At 43.7% G+C, this 18,879-nt stretch overlaps 2 protein-coding genes across 2 annotated transcripts; both read right to left on the bottom strand.

The window, feature by feature from the left end:
• Positions 1-354: 354 nt before the first annotated feature.
• LOC123402225 (bifunctional protein FolD 4, chloroplastic) lies at positions 355-3,219 on the bottom strand. Its single transcript, XM_045096119.1, has 5 exons — positions 2,982-3,219; positions 2,367-2,692; positions 1,708-1,944; positions 1,464-1,631; positions 355-928 (listed from the first exon to the last, which is right to left on the bottom strand). Exons 1-5 carry the CDS (start codon positions 3,202-3,204, stop codon positions 758-760), a joined length of 1,125 nt encoding a protein of 374 aa, XP_044952054.1. The 5' UTR covers positions 3,205-3,219; the 3' UTR covers positions 355-757.
• Positions 3,220-5,769: 2,550 nt separating this feature from the next.
• LOC123402953 (glutamate--tRNA ligase, chloroplastic/mitochondrial) lies at positions 5,770-9,991 on the bottom strand. Its single transcript, XM_045096923.1, has 12 exons — positions 9,604-9,991; positions 9,247-9,368; positions 8,694-8,876; positions 8,419-8,537; positions 8,292-8,340; positions 8,066-8,167; positions 7,763-7,865; positions 7,604-7,667; positions 7,372-7,486; positions 7,007-7,107; positions 6,685-6,841; positions 5,770-6,278 (listed from the first exon to the last, which is right to left on the bottom strand). Exons 1-12 carry the CDS (start codon positions 9,935-9,937, stop codon positions 6,045-6,047), a joined length of 1,683 nt encoding a protein of 560 aa, XP_044952858.1. The 5' UTR covers positions 9,938-9,991; the 3' UTR covers positions 5,770-6,044.
• Positions 9,992-18,879: the final 8,888 nt, after the last annotated feature.

Here is an 18,879-nt window from a genome sequence, read left to right as displayed (position 1 = left end):
TGAATCAGTTGCCGGTCATGCTTATAGATTATTATCATTTTTCAACAATATTTCATTAAGAAAACACCTCAATTCCTGCAGAAACAGGGGAAAATCCAGCAAATCGGCGCGGCCCTCGTTTATTTGGCGGTTCCACTGATTAGGGTACCAAGCATCCCCTCCCTAAACTTAGAAGCAAAGCAATATCATACACATATGTATGTGGTCTACAAACTGCACTGATTACTTGCCTGGACAGAAATGGTTCATCAGCTAACTTCCCATCCAGCTGTGAGTGGGAGCAGTTAGGAACAACCATCATATATATCCCTGTGAGTGCAGTGTGTGTACCATACAAAAACTAGTTGGGACAGCTAATAAAATCCAGGATCCAACTGGATAGATTAGATTGGACAATGGAGCTCTTGTTTCCTTCCCTCTCCTGTCCTGCCACATCAGCAGTGGAGCCTGCGCCACCACTCATGTACAATCAGTTTTGTGCAAACAAGCATAACATACGGTTCACCCAAGCCGAACTGAGATCTCAGTTGACCTAGGTGGTGCCACTGATTGAACTGGGGTTTCATGGAACATTAGCGAATGCGGTACAGTTTGAAGCCGGGGCAAATTTCTCGCCCCTGTCAAAATTTATTTCACGGCTCTTGTTGACCTTTTTCTGGTCCAACAAAAGGCGCATAGAACAGTTGGCAAATCCTTGCCTGGTAGACTAAGCCAAAGGTTAAGCACTCTCCGAAGTTCTGACTACAGGGTTGTCCGGTTACTTGAATTTGTGGATCCTTTTAGCTGAATCCAGTGTGTTCGATAGAAGCATCGCAATTGTCATCGGCCCGACACCGCCTGGTACTGGTGTGATAGCTCCAGCCACCTTGGAGGCCTCCTCAAAGCATACATCTCCAACAAGACGATAACCTCGAGGGCTTGCTGGATCCTGATGCATTTCAGATCAGCAGTAAGTATACGATGCAGGAAAAGTAATGCACGTGCTGCCAAAATAAAAAATATACACTGGAAGACATGAATCAAATATGACTTTCTAGGTACTAATAGAGTTCTGAACTAACTGATCAATACCTGCTGCCCAAACTTAATATAGAGTCTACAAATTACCAGAATATGACAAACATGAGGTTCATACGCTAGTTGCAACTTCAATAAATATATGCCCAATGGTGGGAGCACAGGGCTTCATAGAGTTTGATCCCAGGGAGAGACCTGAAGAGAAACACTTACTCCCCAAAAAGTACCATGCGGAACTATCCATATTCTGAGATTGTCAAAAACTTGCATATCCAAAAGCATGATACAAAACGTACAGCATCGTAACTGTTTTAACAACACTATCAAGCTTTACCATTCAGAGACAGCCGTATGTTAACAGTAAACAGATCACCTTACCACTAAATATAAAAGAACAGGAAAAGAAGATGAAAAAGGTTCTAGCCAAAAGAGAGTAGGTGCCTTACATCAACCGGATTGATGCCAACATCAATAATAGCAGCTCCAGGCTTTATCCAACTCCCTCTGACCAGGTTAGCAACTCCAACAGCCGCAATGATAATATCTGCTTGTCTTGTTATTTCCTCGGGGTTCTTGGTTTTTGAATGTACAATGCTCACAGTTGCATTTGCTTTCTAATAAACATTTTAAACATATTAAACACTGAAATAAAGTTGATCAAACTATTTTAAATGAAAAACTAGTTCATACTTGTAAGAGTAAAGCAGCAGGCGTCCCCACAATATTGCTTCTTCCAATTACAACAGCTCTCTTCCCATTTATTTCAACTCCAGATCTGTGTAGCAGCTCCATGCATCCTTTAGGGGTGCATGGAACAAAGAATGGATCCCGACCTTGCATCGCCAGTCGTCCAATATTCACTGGATGAAAGCCATCGACGTCCTTTTCAATACTAACAGCATTCAATATGTTCTCGTCGTTCATATGCTGCAAATTAATTACAAGATATGAGTGAAAAAAGAAGCTCAAGAATCCATGAGTATCCATGCTGCAAATTAACCAGTATAGACTGTCATTTTTAATAGAACGCTGACAACAAACACAAAACCTCGATTGGCATGTGGCCTTTAGCCAAAACAAAATAAAATATGTTCATCTGTAGTATCCATGAGTTCTAAAGAATGTAACCAGATGGCTTCCGTATTATTTATACAACATCTATGCAGTTACTTGAATTTATAAATGGAAATGTTTGGTGTAGGGTAAAGGGAATCTGCCACTATCTACATAATGTCTAGGTCAGTGATCACTAGACAAAATAAAACTAAAAAAAGATCAAATAATGCGAGTCCCTTGAGCCAACCGGTTCAGTTATAGTAGCCATAGAGTAGGGACTATCAAGGACTCACGCGAGGCAAGGGCAACTGAACCAAGATGCCATGGACAGACGGGTCATCATTGAAGGTCGCAATGTGCTTGATGACCTCGTACTCGGAAGCGTCCTCCGGCAAATTGACCTCGTACGACTTGATACCGACCGCCTCGCACGCCTTCTTCTTGTTCCGCACGTACGTCTGGGAATCCTTCCTCGAGCCGACTAGGATGACCGCCAGCCCAGGCACCACACCGGTCGCGTCCTTCATCCTGGCGATCTCAACGCCGACTTCCTCTCTTATCTGCTTCGCCACCAGCTTGCCGTCGATGATCTTGGCAGACGCGTCAGCTAGAACGGTGGCTGCAGAAGCAAACCAATCCATAAACATAATTATTATAAGCTTATAACACCACAACAACATGATCCCTACAAGATTTGCAGTTGGGCATATGTAACAACTAACAAGCCTGTTCAGTTAAGGGCGATTCATTTGTTGCTACACTTGAACTAATAATGCGATAAGAAATAAAGAAAATACAGTACTATCCAAAGGCTGTGCTTCTGCCTAGAGAGACATCAGTCGTACACAAGCGAATACTTAAAGACTACTACTAATGAAGCGAGGTGAAGAGGAAATGGGCGCGCGCACCTGGGTCGGCGGAGGAGGCAGCGGCGGAGAGCGCGGCCATGCGGCGCGCGCGGGGGAGGAGCGGGAGCGGGGCGGCGGCGGTGAGGAGGAGAGGCCTCCTCGGCGACGGCGCCGGACCGGGGGACGGGCGGAAGCGGGGCGGCGGCGGGTGGAGGGCGCGGCGGAGGGGGAGGAGGCGGGAGGTGGCGCAGGAGGAGCAGTCGGACAGGATGGAGGACGCCATCGCCCCGGAGCCGCGCAGGGAGCGGAGTTGGCGGCGGCGGCGGCGGCGGCGGGGGCGGGGGCGGCGGCGGCGGTGGCGGCGCAAAAAGGAGCGGTCGGGCGAGAAAGTCGTGGGCACGAGTCTTTGAGCAGTGACCTAAAACCCCAATTTGCCCAGGTTTAGCGAGGGTAGGAGTAGTAATATTTTTGGGGTAATTAATTGTGGTTGAGTAAGAACTAAAAAGTATACGTTTAATAAGATGAAATTTACTCCCTTCGTTTCTAAATGTAAGCTTTTCTTAAAAGGTTTCACTGAAAAACTACTCCCTCCGTATCATAATATATGACGTTTTAGCAGTTCATTCAAGCTGCTAAAACGTCATATATTATGGTACAGAGGTAGTATATCCGAATTAAAATAAGCAAATCTACACTTTAAATATGTCCATACACATCTGTATGTAGTTTTTCTAATAGAATTTTTAGAAAAACTTATATTTAGAATGTTTGTATACAAATGAATACGCGATAAAAATTGGATGATGAAAATATTCGCAAACAGCAATAATGAGTAGGGGAGTTCGAGACACTTGTTGATTTACAAGAAAAGAATGCAAAATACAAGAATTCTCGGAACCTTGTTCGTTGTAGATCTAACCAGTTTTTTAGGGTTCATTTATTCAATGTGATGAATCCAATTTTCAATTAGCTCTCACTACTATGACTCCTCCTAATCATGCTACCAACGATGGCTCTATTTGGATATTCTAACTCAGTTAAAGGTTAGAATTAGATTCTAACCCTAGGCTAACTCTAAACTTACTCTAACCAAAGAAATGTTTGGATGGTAGGGTTAAATTGTCAATAAATACATTTTTTTCAATCATTTGACTTCTTTAACCAGGATTTGGTATGGCGGAGATAGAGTAAAAACGTAACTTTTTTTTAGGCCCCACCTAACTCTATCCCAAATAAGCATTTTTTGGATGGGTTTTTTTTTGGGTAAGTTAGATGCATTTTAATCAACTCTAACCTTCTGTTTGATGTTTTGAGGTTAGTTCGATCCAATCTAACCAACTATAACTCTATCCCATGGACCCAAACAGGACCGATGACTAAACAATTCATCGCCAAAATAAAACGATGACTAAATAGTTCATCGCAAAGTAGTATCAACACCGCCTAAGACAAATGATATTTTCATGCAATATTTTTTATGGCTACAATATTATAATATGAACGTGATCGGCCAAGCGAAAGTAGTATCAACATATTAGTTATTTAAAAAGTATTCTCTCCATTCCTATGTTGTTGTTTTTCATGGTATTACGTGTCTCATTCATAGCTCACAAACCGAATACAAGTCACGTAAAAACCGATATGACAAAATTGAAAAGATAGCATAACATCGCTAAACTTCACACCAACGCCCGTCACCTACCTACAGTACCACCACGGTAGCCACCAAAGGAAAAAATGGCGGAGCACCTCCTTACTTGAGCTCGACGCGGCTCCATCGCTGATATGCAGATTTGCGGACCTTTAAGATGGCTCATCAAAAGTGAAGCCCTTGACGTTTAAACGAATCAGACCGGGGCAACACCCCAGACATGCCATCGATCTCCAGATCTAGCACCCCACCACGACTAAGACGTTGAAGAAGGAAACCATATCTGCCATCCATCAACCACGAATCCAGCACAAGTTCTGTCTTTCAGATGTCGTCGATGCATATCACAATCCGCATCCGCTCCTGGACTACCTCCCAAGCTCCACAACAACGTTAGAGCAGACACCATCGCAACGACGGAGCCCGAAGACACAGATCTACCACAAGAATGACGCCACCGTCACACCATCCTTGCTTGAACTGACTAGTTTCCAAATTCATCCCCAACCATAAGACCGATTGCCTCGTTAGGGACAGATCGGAACCTTCTTTATTCAGCGCCGCCATCGCCTCCTTCAAAGTGAAGACAATGAACAGCCGAAAAGACCAAAGCTACTAGGGCCTAACCTAAAGCTATACGATCCACACACGTAGATCCGGCGACCTCCCTCACCACCAACGACCGATGTCGTCGGTGGAGGGGGGCCGTCGGAGGAACGAGGTGAAGGGACTCTCGTGGCGGCAACTAGGGTTTCTATATGTATCTCATTCCTAGGTAATTTAAACTAGTCATATTTTTAGAAACGAAAGGAGTATTATAGTTATATATAAATGCTTACACTACTTTATATGATACGAAATCGCATGCCTATGTTCATTATAAATGTTATTATGTACTCCCTCCGTTCCTAAATATAAGTCCTTTAAGAGTTTTCATTAGAAAACTACATACAAATGTATATAGACATACATTAAAGTATAAATTCATTCATTTTATTTCGTGTTTAGTCTCGTAGTAAATCTCTAAAAAGATTTATATTTAGGAACGTAGAGAGTATTTAAGTTCGTAAGATGGAGATTTTTAGGTGAATCGGGAACTCAGAAAGGCTTCTTTATTTATTTTTCACTTTTCTTTTGGTAGACTAAATAAAACAGAAACATTGGTTTTAGGAATAAAAGCACCTGGCGTAGAAAACATCTCTGTAGTACATCATCAAATATTGGTAGTTGAAGCATCAACTTGTAGTACTATGATACAGAAAAAAACACTTTATTAGGCGCCAAACTATTCGTACATCTTACTAGAAGTGTCCTATGTGTTCCCAGCAACGGAAGAAATAGGCAACACAACCTACAAAAAGTACAGCAAGATGGAGCACATATCCTCAAAATCCATGACACGCGTAAAAAAAAAGAGTAACACACCATCACTCTCTCACATTATATGATTGTTCTGGATTCCCTACAAAAATTTACGAAGCCGCGGGAACGGCAGATTCAACCGGCGACTCTTGCTGCTTCTGCAGTGACTCCCAGTTCACCTCTTTCAGGATCTTGAACCTTTCGTCGAGACTCACAAAACCGGACTGAGGGGCTACCGCACCAGAGGTGCCTGCTTTGTGCACGAGGATTACGGTACTGTCCATGGCAGGTCCGTGAAGCTTCCCAGTCAACAGTACTCGGAGTGGCATAAATAGCGACTTTCCCTGATCAAAGGTTAATACAACAATACAATGCGTATTAGTTGTTTCTTTCAGTTGTATATATGGCCAGGAAAAGCATTAGTATTCAAGGAGCCGAATGAAGAACTTGATATCAGCCAGGATTATCAAGGATTGTATCGAACTAATTATTTGTTATCTGTGTTTTCAACATTTCTAGTTATCATGGTTTAGGTGAGAGATAGGTTGCTTCCAGAAGTTATGGATTCAGTTCAGGCTAGAAAATACGGTAATAAGTCTTGCATGTATTTGTTGAGGCAGTTCAAAATTAAAACTAATTTAGATGCTCCAGCGGTTTGGCCAAACCGTTGAAACAGTCCAGGAACAACCCTAGATTCCATTGGCAACAAAATAAAACCACAATCGCCCTCATCAACATTTCAACACTGACCTTCCTTTTGTGAGTCTTGCCAAAAGATTTCACCCACTTCTTCCAACCATCATGGCCTTCAGCTAATGCTTGATCAAGCTCACCACTATCATAAGCAGAAATGAGACCCGATGCAATCTCAGAAAGTTTGTCTTCCACCACAGATTTAGCTTCATCACTGGAGATTAAAAACACGCGAATAAAAAAACAGTTATTGATCGGAACAGGCCTACCACAGTCAGTCAAAGAAATTTACAAGACTACACATTTGGCAACAATTTCAGAATTAGTTCAGGAAAAGGGTAAACAAAGAATTAATGAGACACTAAATTGGTTTGCAGACCTGCTTAAAGTTTCATGAAGGGGATACGACAATAATTTACAAAGGGCAGCATCTGCATCTGTTATCAAATCAATGCCCTCCTTCAAAAGCTCAGCAGCTTCCTGCGCAAAATAGTGCATATTATTATTAAAGCTTCCCAGGATAGCAACTAGTCCTAAACCTCCTGATGTTGCAGCATTTGAAAGAAAAATGATTAACCACAAAATAACAACATTTTGTACATCGCTTTCTTTTGGTGGTTGTGAGAAAGAAACAAAAACTCTTAGAACCAAATGCTGTGTCAAATAAGTCCGCGTTTCCGTTTAGCATGTAGTTCCAAAGTAAATAACCCCTGGTGTGTACAGAAAATTGAATTCCAGTCTTACTTTAGCAAAACCACTTTCAGACTCCAGAAGAATTCCTGTGCTCCTCCATTGATCTTCGAAGTCCTTGATGAGTAAGTCGGAAGGAAGTGAGCGTAGATGCTGTCCATTCATCCATCTATAAACAAACCAGATTATTGTGAAAATAGATCAGTGAAGCACATATACAACTTCCCATGTTCAAGTGAGTCCGAAAGGTCCTGGTAATATGAAAATTGTTAGAATTTTGATTTACTTCAATTTTGTTGCGTCAAAGACTGCTCCACTTTTATTGACGCGGTCTATAGTGAACTTCTCAACTGCAAGTGATGGAACACCGAAGTGAGAATTGATGAAAGAAAAGGTCCACAGGTTTTTCAAAACCACCCGGTGAAGTAAGAGTTGACGAACTAACCTAAGTCATCAATGATGAAGAACTCATTTTCAGTACCATCACCCCAGCCCAGGAGTGCTAAATAATTGACCATTGCCTGAGGCAGATAGCCCATCTCTTTATACTGTTCAGAGAAAGAAAAAACAAATGAGTGATTCACTTTCGTGCCTCAATAGTAAAATATGTTCAGAGAAGATGTGAAACTATGAGTAATTAAATTGAACAATACAGACAATTAGAGAGAAATATATCAGGAATACAGTTTGACAGACACATATTTTGATGCAGGTAAACACCTCATATTTCCAACAATCAGCTAGTTACCTGCCCCACAGAAGTAGCCCCATGACGTTTAGACAGTTTACTTTTATCAGGAGCCAGAATGAGGGAAACATGAGCAAATAAAGGCATTGCAAATCCAAGAGCCTGCAGAGGATCATAACATTGCATTTGATGAGACAGACATTTCGAAGGTCAGGACTATGGTCACACATTTCGAAGGTCAGGACTATAATCACGACACACAATAGAAGCAGATGCAGGAAATTACTTTATAAATGAGGGCTTGCCGTAATGTGTTTGGTAGGTGCTCCTCGGCTCTGGAAAAAACAAGAGAATGCATGAATACTGCACCAGACGACCAGAAATAAGTTCCAAGAGTAATAACTTTCAGTTACCTAATAACATGAGAGATGCGCATGGTAGCATCATCAACAGTGACACAGAAGTTATAGACTGGCTGGCCGTTGCTTCTCATGATCACGAAATCACCAAGTGTGTTTAGATTCCAACTGACCTTTATAAAACTATCCGATGGTCAGTGTATGTATATCACACTGCGACTCGCACAATTCACAAATTTTGAATTACTAACATAGCAAGCATGAGAGCAGTTCATGGTGTGGGCCTATGGTAATGTGAAAGCATAGACTCAAACACTTTATGTCATTACCTCACCACGAATAAGGTCATTAATTTTTAGTGAACCTTCCTTTGGCACTCGGAAACGGTAAGTGTAAGGTGTGCCTTTCTCTAACTCTTGTTGCACTTCTGCATCTGAAGCAGTAGCCCACTTCCCCATGTATACAGGAGGAATCTTCATCCGATTCGCAGTTTCCTTCATTTTCTCAAGTTCCTGAAGTATCAATAACACTTGTTAGACAAGCTACTAATTGATCAGTAAATATTACAGCCAGGTGAGGCCATGAGTTTACTTGAAATAACACCCTCAAACTGTTTACCAGGTTTGAAATGACTCATACATGGTGGTCATGGACTCATGGTAGGATATGTCACATTCAATTTTTCATGAGAAGCACAAGATCCCAAGCATCTTACTCAAAGCAACCAAAATAATTCATTTGTGGAACTTTAATCAGCTCGCATGTTGATAAGAGCCAACAAAAACAGCCTATGCTAGTACATATACGTGGAACTTGGAACCAGGAAACTCATGTTTCACTAAGCAGGGAAACATGCAGGTCAGGAGAGGGGGAGAAAGATACCTCGTTAGAGCAAAAGCATCGATAAACAGCACCAGACTCCATTAGCTTCTGGGCATGCTCTTTGTACAGAGCATTGCGCTCCGACTGGCGGTAAGGGCCGAAATCGCCACCAATGTCCGGGCCTAAACAGGTACACATACATGAGCACATCAATTTGCAGGTAACAGATTCTACTCTAGTTATTAACTACTCCAATACAGCGGAATAATCAACTACACCATTGCAAATTTCCTATAAAAAGCAACCATCGCAAACACAATCCAGAGTAGGAGTTCGTTCTTAAACTCTGGTCATCAGAAAGCCCTCGGTGACCTCAGAAGAACCCTGCCAGGCTGAAATGTGGGTGATGGTAAATACCTTCGTCCCAGTCGAGGCCGAGCCAGGAGAGGTCGGTGAGGACGGCCTCCTCGGACTTCTTGGTGGAGCGCTCGAGGTCGGTGTCCTCGACGCGGAGGACGAACTTGCCGCCCCTGGAGCGCGCGAAGAGGTAGTTGAAGAGCGCGGTGCGGGCGCCGCCGACGTGGAGGTTGCCGGTGGGCGACGGCGCGAAGCGGACGCGGACCGGGCCGCTGCCGCCGCTGTCCGCGGAGGCGCGGGTGGCGAGCGCGCGGCGGGAGAGGCGCGGGGTCACGGACGGGAGGAGCCCGACGCGGAGCCGCGCCGACGACCCCATGAAGTTGCTCGCCGCCATCTCGTCGCCTTCTTCGCCGGGTGGTGGATTGGATTGCGACGAGGAGAGGAAGATTTGACGAGGGGGGATAGGATGGGTTCGGGGGCCCAAGCCCTATAGCCCACGAAGCCCTGATCACCACCCTGAAGCCAGGCCTGGTTTGGTGTCCGGCTGACGTGTGGGACCCACTTTGCATGGTTTAGGTTGGGTTTGGGCCTTTGGGGGCTAGGTTGGTGTGAGGCTGTGGGACCTACTTAGGGCATCTTCAACAATGCAACACAATTGTCATCAAATCGGGCACCATGACATTTCAATTCAGTGCTAGTCATTATTGTTATTTTCCTTTTGTTTGATTTCATCAACCACTTCCTCATGTGCATCGGAGCTCGGACACACGGTCACACGCCATGTGATGGATAGAGAGGTAGAGTGACCGACTCGGGTGGCAAGTGTGTCGCTCGCACATTCCTTTACTTCCTGGGCCTGCACACGACGACTGCCTCGGCCATGTTCTCCACTGCATCGGTCAGGCCATCATCGCGTGCCCCCATACGCTTCACGCCCCACGTGTCGGCCTCCACTTGATCTCATAGTTGATGGGGATCTTGAGTTGGCGACAACCAGGACCATGCATGTCATCACCTTTAACAACAAAGAAGGGGTGTGGTGGTCGAGCCGGTGTTCCACATGGAGCTAGTTGTGGATACGTCCAAGACGCTGACGTGGTTCATGATGGCGAACTTCCACGCGATGTTGCGGGGCTCTTTCAGGTTGTCGTGAACGATGATATAGCCCAACACACACAAGTGGGACATTCAACATCGGTTGTGATTCCTCGTCATCTAGCGCACAATACATTACACAACCCGATGCAAAACTTTTGATTGTATCCTCGTGATTAGTTCCTTAATCAATATATCAAGTTATCCTCTTTACCGATTTGTACTCTTTTCTCAATTTGTATCTCGGTATCCCGCTACTAACTCCTTAGTCACAATATATGGCCAGGCGATGCTGGACATCGTAATAACGAGTGGGCCTAGAGTGTATCTCTTTATCGTCACACGAGCAAATTCCAATCTTGACATATTTAGCACAACTGACTACTTTCTGGTGTGTCCAAGATTCGTCTTTATAACCATCCAATTAAGAAGTAACGTTGGATAACCTCAAAGTTACCATCCAGTATTCGGATTTATGATATTATTATGGGCTGAGGACATATGTAAACGTTAATAAATTAAAAAACAACATGATTACCCTATCAGACCACGTGATAACTTGTCACTTTTGCCTATTTTGTGTATAGGATTTGGCTAGGCTTTTGGCGTTGGACTTTTAGTAGGATTGGCATGTGATGATGATTTTGATCCGACCAGATCCTTCGCAAACCCTGTTGATCCAGTTTTATTAGTGTAGGATCTTTATAACTCTAATAGTGAAAGGAACAATCTACGCTTATCTCTGTTGTCGCATGATACGTCTCAAATGTATCTATAATTTTTTATGGTTTCACGTTGTTATCTTGTCAACTTTGGATGTTTTATATACATTTTATATCTTTTTTCGGACTAACTTATTAATTCAGTGCCAAGTGTCAGTTCCTGTTTTTTCTGTGTTTTTGACTCTTTTCATATCTGATTTTGGAACGGAGTCCAAACGGAATAAAATCCCCGAAATAAAATTTTCCAGATCAGAAGAAGGTCACGGGACTTGAGGGCCAAGGCAAGGGCCCCAGAGGGATCCCACAAGCCCTGTTGCCGCGACCAGGGGGGCCCGCGGCAACCAGGCTTGTGGCCTCCCTGGCGCTCCCCTGCCCTAGCTCTTTGGCCTATAAATTCCCTAAAATCACAGAAAAAATGAGGGCATCCACGAAAACATTTTTCCGCCACCGCAAGCTTCCGTTTCCACGATATCTCATCTGGAGACCCTTCCCGGTGCCTTGCCGGAGGGGACTTTGGAGTTGGAGGGCTTCTACATCAACATCATCGCCTCTCCAATGACTCGTGAGTAGTCCACTTCAGACCTACGGGTCCGTAGTTAGTAGCTAGATGGCTTCTTCTCTCTCTTGGATCTTCAATACAAAGTTCTCCATGATCTTCATGGAGATCTATCCGATGTAATCCTCTTTGGCGGTGTGTTTGTCGAGATCCGATGAATTGTGGATTTATGATCAGATTATCTATGAATTATATTTGAGTCTTTGCTGATTTCTTATATGCATGATTTGATATCCTTGTAAGTCTCTCCGAGTCTTGGGTTTTGTTTGGCCAACTAGATCTATGATTCTTGCAATGGGAGAAGTGCTTGGTTTTGGGTTCATACCGTGTGGTGACCTTTCCCAGTGACAGAAGAGGCAGCAAGGCACGCATCGTGTTGTTGCCATCAAGGGTAAAAAGATGGGGTTTTCATCATTGGTTTGAGATTATCCCTCTACATCATGTCATCTTGCTTAAGGCGTTACTCTGTTCGTCATGAACTCAATACACTAGATGCATGCTGGATAGCGGTCGATGTGTGGAGTAATAGTAGTAGATGCAGAAAGTACCGGTCTATGATACGTCTCCGACGTATCTACTTTTCTAAACTCTTTTTCCCTTGTTTTGTGAAAAGGACATGGATGTCGCCTAGAGGGGGGGTGAATAGGCGCTTTAAAATAGTTAAGGTTTAGGCTTGAACAAATGCGGAATAAAACTAATCGTTTAATATGTCAAGCACAAAACCTACAAACAACTAGGCTCACCTATGTGCACCAACAACTTATGCTAAGCAAGATAAACAACTAAGTGATAGCAAGATATATTACAATAAAGAATATGTCTATCACAAAGTAAAGTGCATAAGTAAAGGGTTCGGGTAAGAGATAACCGAGGCACGGGGAGACGATGATGTATCCCGAAGTTCACACCCTTGCGGATGCTAATCTCTGTTAGAGCGGTGTGGAGGCACAATGCTCCCTAAGATGCCACTAAGGCCACCGTAATCTCCTCACGCCCTCGCACAATGCAAGATGCCGTGATTCCACTAAGGGACCCTTGAGGACGGTCACCGAACCCGTACAAATGGCAACCCTTGGGGGCGGTCACCGAACCCGTACACGTGGCAACCCTTGGGGGCGGTTACCGGTACCCGTACAAATTGCTCGGGGCAATCTCCACAACCTAATTGGAGACCCCGACGCTTCCCGGAGCTTCACACCACACTGATTGAGCTCCGAGACACCACCAAGCTTCTAGGACGCTAAAGCATCCACGAAGAACAATATCAAGAGTACTAAGTACCAAAGGTAGTAAGCTTCTCAACTTCTCACTTCCACGTATCACCGTGGAGAACTCAAACCGATGCAACTAATGCAATGGCAAGAACACACGAAGTGGTCAAGTCCCTCACACTCAAATCCCTCCACAACAACAAAAGCTATGGAGAAATATGAGAGGAAGAACAAGGAGCTCACAAAGAACTCCAAGATCAAGATCCAAGGGGTTCCCCTCACATAGAGGAGAAAGTGATTGGTGGAGATGTGGATCTAGATCTCCTCTCTCTTTTCCCTCAAGAACAAGCAAGAATCATTGGAGGGATAGAGAGTAATCAAGCTCTAAGAATGTCAACAATGGAGGTAGAACAAGAGCTCAAAAGATGGATCTGACCAAGGGGGAAGAAGACCCCCTTTATATAGTGGGGGAAGGAATCAGACCGTTACCCCCACTTTCTGCCCGAGCTCCAGCGGTACTACCGCTGGCTGCAGCGGTACTACCGCTGGCACTCCAGCGGTACTACCGTTGGCACTCCAGCGGTACTACTGCCAGCTAGCGGTACCACCGCTGGCTGCAGCGGTACTACCGCTGGCCCCCTGGTAGTGCAACGGCACTACCACCGCCAAGAAAGTCTTCGCAAAAAGGTCCGTCCACGAACAACCGCTAGGCAGGCGGTACTAAGCTCCTGGAGTGGTACTACCGTTGACCAGGGGCGGTACTACCGCGAGCCAGCGGTACTACAGCTAGGGCCAGCTGTACTACCGCCAACTCTAGCGGTACTACCGCTAGGTCCAGCGGTACTACCGCCAACTCTAGCGGTACTACCGCTAGGTCCAGCGGTACTACCGCTTGCCACTGAAACAACCATAACTTTCGCATACGAGCTCCGAATCGAGCAAACCCAAGCTTGTTGGATTCAGGACGACAAGGGCTATCTTAAGACCATGCGGTTATGAATATGCCAAAGATATAGAGATGTGAGATCTCTATGAATGAAGAACCGGCAAAAACTCCAACATCGAAAACATCATAGTAGATGCATATGGACTCCGTTTTCGATGAACTCGAGCTTGTCACGAAGATGACCATAAGCTCTAAAACTCACAAAGAGAAACACCAAACAAGAACCAAGAAGTATGTTGCAAGGATGCAAATGGTTTGAGCTCTCAACGAACGATACGGTCAAGCTACTCACTTGAGAGCCCCCCCCCTTGATAGAACAGCAATCTATCCTAACCAGAAAACCTATCAAGGGCAAACCTATACCTTGCACCTCGTCCTCTTGAGCTAGATGATGATGATCTTGGTTTCCTCAAGATGGACCACCTTTCTTGATTGTGTTGGCTTGATGAAGACTAGTTGATTGCTCCCCCATACTCACTATGGGTGAGCCACTCTTGAGCATATCTTCACAAGTCCATTGCCACCACAATGGATGGCAAGCTTCAAGCATGCTATCTTCGTGCTGATCCACTTGAACTTGCACATCGCAATCTTGATGACGATCACAGCTTGACGTCATACTCCATGGGTTGTATGAGATCTTCCCTTTGACGCAAGCCCATGTAAACACACCTAACCCCCACATAGAACTCTCACGAAGACCATGGGTTAGTACACAAACACGTAATGGACAATGCTTACCATACCATGGGATCACTTGATCCCTCTCGGTACATCTTGTACGCTTTGTGTGTTGATCATCTTGATTTACTCTTTGTCTGAGATCTTGATCAACCATTGATGATGATCACAGCTTGACGTCATACTCCATGGGTTGTATGGGATCTTCCCTTTGACGCAAGCCCATGTAAACACACCTAACTCCCACATAGAACTCTCACGAAGACCATGGGTTAGTACACAAACACGTAATGGACAATGCTTACCATACCATGGGATCACTTGATCCCTCTCGGTACATCTTGTACGCTTTGTGTGTTGATCATCTTGATTTACTCTTTGTCTGAGATCTTGATCAACCATGTGTCTCTATGACCTTTCTTTGGATAATACCTTGAATACTATCTTGATCATCATATAAACTCCTTGAACCCAACAGATGGACTTCAAGAAGTGCCTATGGACAAATCCATACCATGGGATCACTTGATCCCTCTCGGTACATCTTGTACGCTTTGTGTGTTGATCATCTTGATTTACTCTTTGTCTGAGATCTTGATCAACCATGTGTCTCTATGAACATTCTTTGGATAATACCTTGAATACCATCTTGGTCATCATATAAACTCCTTGAACCCAACAGATGGACTTCAAGAAGTGCCTATGGACAAATCCTATAAATGTAACTTAAGGCAACCATTAGTCCATAGGAATTGTCATCAAGTACCAAAACCACATATGGACTAATGGTAGTACCGCTAGAGGCAGCAGTAGTACCGCGCCTCGCTATCGGTAGAACCTCTGTGCGCGGGCTGTAAGTGGGGGTAACGGTCTGATTCCTTCCCCCACTATATAAAGGGGGTCTTCTTCCCCCTTGGACTCATCTGACCGTTTGAGCTCGTGTTCTTCCTCCAATTTTTTACCTTCTCCGAGCTTGCTAACTCTCAATCTCTCCAATGATTCTTGCTTGTTCTTGAGGGAAAAGAGAGAGGAGATCTAGATCCATATCTCCACCAATCACTTTCTCCTCTATGTGAGGGGAACCCCTTGGATCTAGATCTTAAAGTTCTTTGTGAGCTCCATGTTCTTCCTCTCATATTTCTCCATAATTTTTGTTGTTGTGGAGGGATTTGAGTGTGAGGGACTTGACCACTTCGTTTGTTCTTGACATTGCATTAGTTGCATCGGTTTGAGTTCTCCACGGTGATACGTGGAAGTGAGAAGTTGAGAAGCTTATTACCCTTTGGCACTTAGTACCCTAGAGATTGTTCTTTGTGGATGCTTTGGCGTCCTAGAAGCTTGTTGGTGTCTCGGAGCTCAATCATTGTGATGTAAAGCTCCGGGCAAGCGTCGGGGGTCTCCAATTAGGTTGTGGAGATTGCCCCGAGCAATTTGTACGGGTATCGGTGACCGCCCCTAAGGATTGCCATTTGTACGGATTCGATGACCGCCCTCAAGGGTCCCTTAGTGGAATCACGACATCTTGCATTGTGCGAGGGCGTGAGGAGATTACAGTGGCCTTAGTGGCATCTTGGGGAGCATTGTGCCTCCACACCGCTCCAACGAAGATTAGCATCCGCAAGGGTGTGAACTTCGGGATACATCATCGTCTCCGCGTGCCTCGGTTATCTCTTACCCGAATCTTTTTTGTGCCTTCCTATTGTATGGATTGGTGTGACATTCCTGATGGAGATGATTTTATTGCCTTGACATGAATAAAATATTTAGGGGCCTTGTTCAGGGGTGTTGTTGAAGATGCTCCAAGTAAGTCGAAAAGGGTGAACCAATCTGTGGTTGGATAGTTAAAGGACAGTGCTATCCCCATCCGACTAGGATTCAAGTGGGAGGAGATGTTCTCGTCGACTATAAAGGCGTTTGTGATGACCTCGTTACTCTCAAAATGATATACCGGTTCAATCTCTCGAAGGTGCTCATAGAAAAAAAATCGTGTGTACATTTATAGCGATGAGTGTGCGCTCGTATGTATGAACGTTTGTGTGTGTACTGTGTTAAAAAATTAAAATTAGAAAGAAGATCATACACGCATGATCAACTTGGGAAGAAGGAGATCACAAATAGTATGCCTCCTTTGGTTTGTAGGAATATTGTAGGAATTCTATAGATTTCAAAGGAAACTTCCCTTTAGTGCGTAGAAATGGATCCTTTTTCCTATGTATGATAGAAAAAAGTCTAAACTCAATGATTTTTTTCATCCTATACATCAAATGCGAGCTTTTTTCCTGTAGGAATTGAGATACATGTCATATTATTTTTTATGATTTTTCTAATGGTATTCCTATTCTATAAACCAAAGAGGCATACATCCCCCCTAATTTTGGATCATACTCCAAAAAAGAAGTTAAATGGGTAGTGGCCATGGACTCATGGGCCGACTGGCCTAACGAGTGGCGAGTGGCGAGCTGTTGATACCCTCTTTTATAAGAAACGATCCTTTTTGACGGGAGCTCCTACCTGCCGCTCATTGCGGGAAGGACTTCTCCGTCGCACAAGACGAGCGCCTTGACTGGGCCGGCCCAGTTCTGTTTCTACTTTTTTGTTTCTTTTTCTTTTTTGTTTATTGCTTTTTTTGGTTTATTTTTTCTTTCCTTTTTCCTTTTCTTGTATTTGAAGCAAAAACATCTTTTGAATTGAAAAACAATTTTGAAAAATTATGAACAGATTTGGAAGCGTGAACAATATTTTAAACATGAATATTTTTTGAATCTTGTGAACAAAATTTTGAAAAAGAAAAAACAAATTTCAAAAACCCCGGACAAGTTTGAAAGGGCGAACAATTTTTCAAAGCACGGGCACTTTTTGAATTTTGAGAGCAAATTTTGAAAATGAGAACAATTTTGAAAAACCATAAACAAATTTGGAAGCACGAACAATTTTTAAAAGCACAAACATTTTTTGAATCTTGAGAACAAAATTTTGAAATGGAAAACAATTTTGACAAACCCCGAACAAATTTGAAAGCGCGTACAAATTTTTAAAGCACGAACATTTTTTGAATTTTGAGATTTTTTTTGAAATTGAGAACAATTTTTAAAAATCATGAACAAATTTGGAAGCGCAAACATTTTTTGAATCTTAAGAACAAAATTTTAAAACAGAGAACAATTTGGAAAAACCCTAAAGAATTTGGAAGCGCGAACATTTTTTGAATTCTGAGAACAAATTTTGAAACCGAGATTTTTTTGCCAGTGTACGTACGAAGCAAAGAAGACTATCTGTCTGGTAGGATTAGAGGTGCAGAAGATACATGGATGCCCTAATGGTTGCATCGTGTACCGCAGTTAGGAGTACGAGAATTTGAATGCATGCCCGGTATGCGGTGCCGAGCACTATAAGATCGGTCACGATGACCCTGGTGACGATGTTGAGGTCGAGTGCCCCAGAAAGAGGATTCCTGCCAAGGTGATGTGGTATGCTCCTATAATACCACTATTGAAAGGTTTGTTCCAAAACAAAGAGCATGTCAAGTTGATGCGATGGCACAAAGACGAGCGTAAGAAAGATGGGAAGTTGAGAGTACGTGCAGATGGGTCGCAGTGGAGGAAAATCAAGAGAGAGTGACCGGACTTTGCAGATGATCCAAGGAACTGTTGGTTTGGTTTAAGTGCAGATGGTGTTAATCCTTTTGGGGAGTAGAGCAACAATCATAGCACCTGGACCATGACTCTATGTATCTATAACCTTCCTCCTTGGTTGTGCATGGAGCAAAAGTTCATTATGATGTTAGTGCTCATGCAAGGCCCCAAGCAAACCGACAACGACATTGATGTGTACCTGAGGCCATTAGTTGAAAAACTTTTACAACTGTGGGATATAAAAGGTGTACGTGTGTGGGATGAGCACAAACATCAGGAATTTGACCTACGAGCGTTGTTGTGTTGTAACCATCAATGATTGGCCTGATCTTAGTAACCTTTCAGGACAGACAAACAAGGAATACCATGCATGCACACACTATTTAGATGATACCGAAAGTATATACTTGGCTAAATGTAAGAAGAATGTGTACCTAGTACATCGTCGATTTCTTCCGATCAAGCATCTCTTAAGAAAATAAGGCAAGCATTT

Source organism: Hordeum vulgare, chromosome 6H, assembly GCF_904849725.1.
Source record: "Hordeum vulgare subsp. vulgare chromosome 6H, MorexV3_pseudomolecules_assembly, whole genome shotgun sequence".
Classification (NCBI taxonomy): domain Eukaryota; kingdom Viridiplantae; phylum Streptophyta; class Magnoliopsida; order Poales; family Poaceae; genus Hordeum; species Hordeum vulgare.
The sequence above is the reverse complement of the archived record's forward strand: the minus strand, read 5'-3'. Positions and strand labels throughout refer to the sequence as shown.